The 8,970-nt window shown below is 51.5% G+C and overlaps 2 protein-coding genes across 2 annotated transcripts; one reads left to right on the top strand and one right to left on the bottom strand.

Annotated features, from left to right (window-relative positions):
* The first annotated feature begins 664 nt into the window (after positions 1-664).
* C1QBP (complement C1q binding protein) lies at positions 665-5,259 on the top strand. Its single transcript, XM_053995857.1, has 6 exons — positions 665-905; positions 1,490-1,640; positions 2,041-2,128; positions 2,726-2,821; positions 3,463-3,585; positions 4,845-5,259. The coding sequence occupies exons 1-6, from the start codon at positions 665-667 to the stop codon at positions 4,992-4,994; spliced, it is 849 nt and encodes a 282-aa protein (XP_053851832.1). The 3' UTR covers positions 4,995-5,259.
* A 279-nt stretch (positions 5,260-5,538) lies between these two features.
* RPAIN (RPA interacting protein) lies at positions 5,539-8,940 on the bottom strand. The gene is made up of 7 exons (XM_053995858.1): positions 8,823-8,940; positions 8,171-8,350; positions 7,611-7,674; positions 7,000-7,114; positions 6,717-6,780; positions 6,478-6,612; positions 5,539-5,752 (listed from the first exon to the last, which is right to left on the bottom strand). The coding sequence occupies exons 1-7, from the start codon at positions 8,898-8,900 to the stop codon at positions 5,723-5,725; spliced, it is 666 nt and encodes a 221-aa protein (XP_053851833.1). The 5' UTR covers positions 8,901-8,940; the 3' UTR covers positions 5,539-5,722.
* Positions 8,941-8,970: the final 30 nt, after the last annotated feature.

Genomic DNA, 8,970 nt, shown 5'->3' on the forward strand with positions numbered 1-8,970 from the left:
CTCATGGGAGTGTGTTCGTTGTCAGCAGTCTGGGCTTAAAGATGGGAAGCACAGTGAATCTGTGCTACTTGTGCAGAATGGACTCCGCTATTTACATGTTCAGTACTCAGATTCCTGTGGGGAATTGGGAGTTTAAATTCTGGTCCTTTGATGGGGTGGTATCCATTTGATGGGGTGGGACAGATGCTTTCCTCTCCTGCCTTGCAGTGAGCAGCAAATGAGCCTTCTGTGCTTCTCAGGAGTGGGCACTAGTGCCAGGTTTTGGCCAAAGAGATGGCTTGGAGCAGGAAACACTGCTTTAGTCACTCTTTCCTCTAAAATACGCATTCATTTTTTCTTTTTCTGAGGGGACTGCCACACTCTGGCCTGAACACCGGCAGTCATAATTAGGAGTGGGATGATGTCTGGGATAAAACCTGTGCATGTCTCCCACATTACTAAAGCTCTCTCTGTGCCCTCACTCCTGTACGGGTGCTGTGTCCGTGCCATCCCTGCCCATTCCATTGTCCGGGATGCCAGGAACCCGGCCCCGCTTTGGCGCACTCCGTCCTGCCGGGGCCGGGACTCGAACCCGCGGTCTCGGGGCCCGCGCGGGGCCCGCCGGGGCCGGAAGCGGAGCGCGGTTCCGGGGCGGGCAGTCCTCGCCGGCCGCTCGCTCCGCACGATGCTGCTCGCCCGCTCCCTGCGCGCCGCCGCCGCCGCGCTGCGCCCGCCGCTGCCCGCGCCGCGCCGCCCGCTCGGCTCCGCGTCCCCCCGCGCCCTGCTGCCGCCGCCCGCCGCCGCGCCGGCCCTGGCGCGCTCGCTGTGGCAGCTGGGCGGCGGCGCGGGGCGGACGGCGCTGCTGCGGCCGCGGCGGGGCTCGGCCGGCGGCGTGTCCTGCGGCTGCGGCGGTCTGCACACCGAGGGTGAGCGGGGACGGAGCGGGGCCGCCCCTGGGAGGGCGCGGGGCGGACGCGTGCGCTGCACGCCGTCCATCCTGGGAAGCACGTGGGGCGGCGGGGGCTTTCCCTGCTGCCCCCTCTTTCCCTAAGGCAGCGCCACCTTTCCCTGATCCCCGTTTTCACTAAACCACCTATTTCCCTAAATTCCGTCATCACCTAAGCCCCGTTTTCCTCTACACCCCCTTCCCTAACCTCCTTTTACCCAGCTCCCTTTTCCCCAACCCCCCCTTTCCCTAACCCCTTTTTTTTGTTCAAACCCCCATTTTCCCAAACCCTTTTCCTCCCTACCCTTCCCTTAACCCCACTCACCTTTTCCTTAACCCTCCCTTTTCTTACTCCCGTCTTTCCTTACCCTCCCTTTCCCTAATCCCCCCTTTTCCTAGCCCCCTTTCCCTAACTATCCTTTCCCTAACCCCGTTTTCCAACACCTCTTTTACCAACACCCCTTTCCCTCCCCATCCCTTTCCCTGAACTCACCCCCACCCCTTTCCTTCATTCCCCCTCTCCATAGCCCTCCCTTTCCCTAACCCCATTTTCTTTCCCACCAGGAGACAAAGCCTTCGCGCAGTTCCTGACGGACGAGATCCAGGAGGAGAAGAAGATCCAGAAGCACAAATCCCTGCCCAAGATCTCCGGGGGGTGGGAGCTGGAGGTCCATGGCACGGAGGCCAAGCTGGTGCGGAAGATCGCGGGGGAAAAGTGAGTGGGGTCTGGGAAGGGTCCCCAGCACCCGAGGGCGGGTGGGTCACAGTGACCAGGCTTCTCCATCTGCTCACACCCCAGACTGCGCCCTGCAAAGGCTCTTTGACCACTTTGGGCCAAAGGCACTTTTTCCGCACCAGTTTGTTACTGTGTTTTGTGTTACAAAGTTTCACGTGGTCTTCCCGTTTTAAAAATAACAGTTCAGTTAAAACTTTAAAAAGTGAGAGCGCTTGGAGGGAGCAGCTTCACCCAGGTGTGTCTTTTAACTGCAGTGCCTAGTGGTTTTTTTTGTTCACACTGTGTGAATTCTGAATGAGGCCTTAAGAGACCCATTCATGTTCTTAAGAGACCCATTTTTTGGGTGTGTTGAAAAGAATTGTTTCTGTTTCTTTTGCAGGATAACGGTTACATTCAACATCAATAACAGCATCCCACCCTCGGCTGAAGAAGACACGCAGGAACAGCAGAAACCTGATGAGCAGGAGGTAACTTAGCTTTGATGTGCATTTAATGCTGGGGACACAGACCAAAGTTGGAATCTTGCCTTAGGGAAGTTGGAGCCTTGTCCTCAAGTGCTGAGGCTTTTTCTCCCCCTTTTAAGGCTCCCAAATACCAAGGGGATAAAGCACAAAATGCAGGTTTTCCAGGGCTGCCTGTTCCCTGTCTGACCTTCCTCTCCCCTGCAGAAAGGCAGAGCAGGGTGGGAGGTCTCTATGAGGAGAAATTAGAGGAATTTTGAGGCTTTCTAGCACTTTCCACTACCAAAAAGGTCTGCAGGAGAGTGGGAGAGGGAAACTTTGTACAAGACAATGGAATGACGGGTTAAGGGGGGATGGCTTTTAAGTGATACGGGGCGGGGCTAAATTGAGTATTGGGAGAGATTGGTCCCTCTGAGGGTGGGGAGGCCTTGGCACAGGGAGGCTGTGGCTGCCCCATCCCTGGAAGTGTCCAAGATTAGGTTGGATGGGGCTTGTATCCACCTGGGATAATGGAAGGTGTCAGGGAACACAACACAGGGCTGTGCTGTGATTGCTTTGGCTCCTGTTCAGATTCCATGCTGATAGAACTGCTTTCTTATTTAGCCTGAACTTACATCAACTCCAAACTTTGTTGTGGAAGTAATAAAAGATGATACAAAACAGACCCTTGTGCTTGACTGCCATTTCCCTGAAGATGAGGTGAGTATCACTGTGCCCCTGTTGGATTTAAGTGCTCTTTGTAATCTCTTGCTGTTCTGAATCAGCACAATATCCAGCCTCCTCTTATTTCTTTATTTCTCTTAATCACAAAAAAAAAAAAAAAAGGTTTTATGTTTGCAAGAATAGTGGGGAGAAAATGTTTATGGCATTCCTCACATCCTGCCCTGGTGTTTCTGATCAGCTGCTTATTGGGCTCTTTATTAAATTACAGTAGAGAAGTAGGGATGAAAAAAAAAAAGGAGGGAAAAAAATAAAATTGAGAGCTTTTGCTCACACTGGTATTTGTGGTTTATTTTGTAAATGTTAGGAGATGTTTAAGAGTCCCGGCTGTTAAAGGTGAGATGGACATGGGAATACATGCTTAGAACCACACAGAAGAAGTTTTTATGTATTTGTAAAACTCAGGCTGCTGATTTAAATCAGGTCCCTTCTGGCAGCACAAGCTTAGAGGATTTCCTGAGTTCTGTGCTTGTCCTCACAGGCACGTGGTGAGAGGGGAAAGCACAGTTTGTCTGGCCCTGGGGCTTTTCCTGAGCTATTCCCAGCCTGGGGATGAGCTGGCTGAGCGTGCCCACTAATTGCAGTTAATTGCATGTCTTGCATTTGTTTTCCTGCTTTAGATTGGACATGAAGGAGAGGAAGAAAGTGATATTTTCACAATTCGGGAGGTCAGCTTCCAGCCCACGGGAGAAGCTGACTGGAAGGACACCAACTACACCCTCAACACAGATTCCCTTGACTGGGTAGGTGCTGCTAAAGGCCACAGAGGGCACTCAGCTCACCTCACCTGGCTGTCCCTCTGCTCCTGGGCTGGGAATTAAACCTGTCTGGATGTCTGAGACAGGGACTGGCCCTGCTCTGCCCCTGAGCTGGTGATTCTGCTGCAGACTGAGGGTGTTTTCTGGTCCCAGGGTTGTGCATTGCTGGTGGCATTACCAGGAATCAGGACAGACAGGAGGAACTTCTTCCTTTCCAGATTTTATAGGTGGATTTTCTATCAGGGAATCACATTCTGGAAATGCTTTGACACTTGTTAAACATTTTTTGATCGTGTGTTTAACAATGTGGCTTATCAGACACCATGTGTAGATAAAAGCATCTGTGTGTGGTATCTGAAAAAATACATTGATTATAATACTGATTATTCTTTTTTCCCCCTGTCCTAAGACATTAAATTAATTTAAAATGTGCATGAAAAGGAAAAAGCCAAGCTCATGACTGTAACATTGAAGCCTTTCAAACAAACTTGTACATCAGATACCTTTCCAAAGCATTAGTTCACCCCTGGGTAGAGGGGACAGGCAGAGCTTGGCCTGTGTCATCCTTGGCACACTTCCCCTGATGACTCCCACAACCTGGGGATCATCTCCAGGGTGCAGCCCATTTCAGCTGGGTTTGGGTTTTTATTACGTGTTCCATGGCCCTTTCTGTCCAAATGTTCCACCCAAGGTCAGGCCTGCCCTCCTGTGGTGGTGCCTTGAGAGGCTGCCTAGAACAGAGGCTGGCCAGTGTTAAAGGAATAAAATAGGGATTTATTAAAAGGCCTTAAAGGATCCACCTTGGGCAGTACAAGAGCCCAGGGCTGCACCCAAGATGCTTCATGAGTCACGAGTTTTCACACTTTTATAAGTTTTAATCCATTTTCATATTGGGGTTCATTGTCCAATTCCAGCTCCAGGTTATGAAGTCCCATCCTCCCAGATTGCTCTCCTCCATTCCCTGTTGTTTGCACTTTTGGGGTCTGAAGCTGCAATGGTGTCCTTGGTTCTGGGGCTGGAAAAGGATTGTTCTGTTTGACTGAAGTGTGAGGAGAACTTGCTAACACTTCCTGTGAAGTTCAGAGTCGCACACTAAGGCAGCACAGAATCTGGAAAATATGAAAGGCATCAGTGGCAGCTGGGCCTGATTTTCTTGGTAGGAAGTGCCAATTGCCAGGGGATATTTTAATGCACCCCCTCCCCAGGTGCGTTCCACTAAGGAAGGTTTCTGTTCCTTGCTGCAGGCTCTCTACGATCACTTGATGGATTTCCTGGCTGACCGAGGAGTGGACAACACCTTTGCTGACGAGTTAGTAGAGCTCAGCACTGCCCTGGAGCACCAGGAGTACATTAAATTCCTTGAAGACCTTAAAAGCTTTGTCAAATGTCAGTAGGTCAGGCTAGGAAACTTAGCCTCAAGTGTGGGTATTCCACAGTGCTGCTTCATCCAGCAATACCCAAATATATCTTCACAGTGGATACAGAGAGTAAGTAACTGGGAAGGTGGAGAAGGAGGATTCTCACTTGGATTTGGGGATTTGTAGTGATGGTGCAGCCCCAGTCAAGTTCTCTGATGCTACAGGCCAGAATTGCCTCGCCCTGCATGGGGCTTTTTGTACAATTAAGAGTGAATGTGAAGAATAAAAACTATTCAACATATCACTGAAAAGGGTGGTTTCTCTTCTTCCTGCTGTACCAGTGCTGCCATGAAAGTGATGGCAGAGTTTCTCTGTGCCAGAGCTGCTCACAGAGTAGTTGTGGCAGTGATGGTTGAATATTTCTACTTAAACTGGTGCCTCCAATTGTTGTTTGAAGGTTTTAAGTTTATTTAAATTAGTTTATTTATTTAAGGTTCATTTAAACTCAAAGAAAAAGCTGAAGTGCAACATGAGGTGTGAGATCACGGATGTAGTATTTAAGACAACACCAAGGCCAAAATAAACTAAATATATTTATTTCCAAACATGTCCTGTGTGATTAAAAGTGCAGGTCAAGGCAGTACTACGCCTTTTGGAGTGTCTTTTTGACACAGCAGTTAGAAGTATGTACACAAGAGTCCTAGCAGCTCTGGGTGAAGTTTAGTATTAAAGTCTTCCAGAAGTAAAGCAGCAGCTCAATCACCTTAGAGGAGAATCATCCAGGAGTCACAGACCTTCACAAAAAAAGTTGAACAGAGAACTGTGTTAATGTATAAAGTTCAAAACTATTTGAACAAGGAAAACTACTGACTGGGGAAAAAAATTCACAAAAGAGTTGTTGAGCCCTGGCAGAAGCTGCCCTGGGAAGTGGTGGAGTCACCATCCCTGGAGAGATTTAAAAGACATGCAGATGGTGCTTGGGGACATGGGTTAGTTGTACCCTTGGCAGTGGTGGGAGAATGGCTGGGCTTGATCTTAGGGGTCTTTTCCAACTTAAACAATTCCATGGCTGTATTTGAAATGCTCTGCCCCTACCACTGTCCTCACACTGGTTTCACATAGCAAAGCAAGCACCAGCTCTAGCTTGAGCCAAAGGGCTGCTGTGTGTTCTCTGGGTCACCTGGATGAAGTTTTTTCAGGAAGCTTAAACAAGTAATTTTTAAAACTTTTCTTCATGAACCACTTATCTGATCAGAGGGTGCACACAAGACTTAAAAGTTGTTGGCTAAAGTTAGGGCACTGAATTTGACAGATTCCCTAATCCAGCAGTTAAAGGTGTGTGCTTTGGAACTTCTCTTTTACGGTTACTGGTGGTCAGAGGTAAAGCCATTTCCAAGGAATTTTGTGAAAAAACAGCCACACAAACCCCGGGGATCAGCAGACTTGTGATTTCTGCCCATGTAATTGAGCCATGGATCCAAGCTGGGATCCTTTCCAGGAACCTGACATTTACACTCACCGGGCAGCTCATCAGCAGACTGGCTTCCTCCTCCATGCCACTGGTGACTGTGAACTCGGGGCTGTGCAAGCACCTCTGACTGTGCTCTGTCAAGGTGCTTTCCAGAAGTGACCGAAGCTTCCCTTCTGTCATATCCTGAGAATAATTCATGAAAAGTCAGCTGAAGTTCCTGTCTCTAGATTACAGCTGCCTCTGCAGCACCAGAGATGCCACACACAACATGTCACAGTGCAGCTTACCTGTGTGCTGATGTACAGTCCACACTGGCAATGAACCAGGTGAGCTTTTACAGTCAGGTTATTCCTGGGAAAAGCAAACAATGAGCATCATGACACCCAGAACAGGGGAAGATTTTAGCAAAAAAAAAAACCCCAAAACAACCCACCCTCCCGTTAGATTCAGATCATGGCTCAGGCATTTTTATTCTGGTGAAATGAACAGCAGCCTCTCTCTGCACATTTCGAAGCCCAGACTGCTGTAGGAGAGTGGGGAATCTGATTCCAATGCCAAGGACTTTCTTACTTCCTACATACTGGGCAGATGACCCTGTCAGTGGCATCCAGGCCGTCGAGCATGGCGTTGAGACATTCCTCATCGAAGCGCAGGCTCCGCTCGTACTCCTCGATAACCAGCTGCTCTGCAACAACACAGCACAGCAGAACTCCCTCAGGCCTTGCTGGGCAGCACAGGCAAAGCTGCTGGCCAGATGCAGGCTGGGCTGGATACGAGTTTCTAAGGACTTTTACTCCTTTGAGTCAGATTTCTATGCCTGGTGAAATCATTCCTGCTAATCCAGTTTTTTCTATGGCTCAGCTCGTCTCATATGGGCCTTTCCACTTTCAGATCAGCACTTCAGAAACATCCTGAATTGATTTATAAAGGTTCCTAGAGCTAACAGATCTCAGTCCTGTTTCTCTGGCCTCTCTCACAGACCTTAAAATGCCACTTAAACTCTTAAAACTGTGAGAAGAGGTCTCAATACCTCAAAGCCTCAACAAGATTTCCAAGGAGGCTCTTCCCCTGCATCACGTGGTTTGCAGGAACCAAGGAGTGCAGCCTCAGCTGTTCTGCATTACCAGAAGTCAGGGATGTTACACATCAAACAGGAGCCAGAAGATGTGTAAAGATCTTACCTTGCAAGATCAGTTCCTGTTGGATCTCTTCCAGCACTGCCAGCTCATCAGGGTCTTCCAGCACCTGAAAGGTGAATCAGTCAGTGATCCTCCCATTCCAGCATCTGACTGAGCAACATCAATTCACTTTTCCTGTCTAGTAAATCCCTCTATTTGCAAACCCATGCACTGTGGGAAGCAACCTGTACTGTAAAAAACATGTGCAGAGCCAACCAGAATGGATCCAAGTACAGCCTCTTGAATTTGCTTTTTAAGACATTCAGTTTTCATTCCCATTCTCAGAAGAGGAAGTGACAGACCAGCTATAAAAAGCACAGATGAGGAAACCAACCCTCTGCTGTGATTAACAGGCTGTTTGTGAAGGAAATAAGGAATTTCCCCACTCCTGCCCAAAGGCACTTTCACAGCTCAACACCCTGCCTGAGCTGCAGAAATAGGAAACCCTGAAGCTCTTGAGTTTTGTCGGCTCCGGTGAGAAGCTGAAGTCAGAGCCGCGGGGAGCTGTATGTGATCCCCCTGTATCACACACGTGGTGTGGACGCTGGGGACGCAGCACTGACCTGCTCCATGGGCTGCTCTCCGCGGAGGCCGGGCAGCCTGTCCCGCAGCTCCTGCCACTCCTGCTCCATCACCTCCTGCACCAGCAGCGCGCCCGGGGCCGCCCCGCACGCCCCGTCCCCGGCCTGGCGGTAGCGGTCCAGCAGCTTGGCCCGGCTGCTCCTCAGCCGCTCCATGCAGCGCTGCGGGAGGGGAGAGCCCGGGGCCGTCAGCGCCGGCTCGGGCGGCACACGGGGGGATGCCGGGGGCGAGACACGGCGAAAGGAGTGCGTGCCAGAGAACCGAGAGACCGGGAATGCCGGAGCGGGGACACGGGGGAGGCACCGGGGCTGGACACGGGGCCGGGGCCGGCCGTGTCCCGGAGGGGCTGCAGGGGGCTTGGCTAACAGATCCCAGCGGGGGCAACGCTGGGCGCCCGCAGAGGGAGCTCGGGACGGGGTTAGGAGAGAGTTTCGGACGGGGTTAGGAGAGAGTTTCGGACGGGGTTAGGAGAGAGTTTCGGACGGGGCGCGGTTCACCCGCCACAGCGGGACCGCTGCGGCCAGCCCCGGGGGGAACCGAACTGGGTCCGGAGAAGGAGAAGGGATCCCACGTCCCCCCCCCCCCCCCCCGTCCCGTCCCGTCCCGTCCCGTCCCAGCCCGCTCCCCGCTCACCCTGCGGTACGTCTCCCTCCAGGGCGGCCCGCCCGGGCTCTTGTACCGCGCTCGGTGCCCCTGCACCGGCGCCGCCATCGCGCCGAGCCCACAGCGCGCCGGCCGCGCGGGGCGCGCCGGGAAATGTAGTCCGCGGGCGGCGGCGCCG

This window comes from Vidua macroura, chromosome 20 (genome assembly GCF_024509145.1).
Source record: "Vidua macroura isolate BioBank_ID:100142 chromosome 20, ASM2450914v1, whole genome shotgun sequence".
NCBI classification, from domain to species: domain Eukaryota; kingdom Metazoa; phylum Chordata; class Aves; order Passeriformes; family Viduidae; genus Vidua; species Vidua macroura.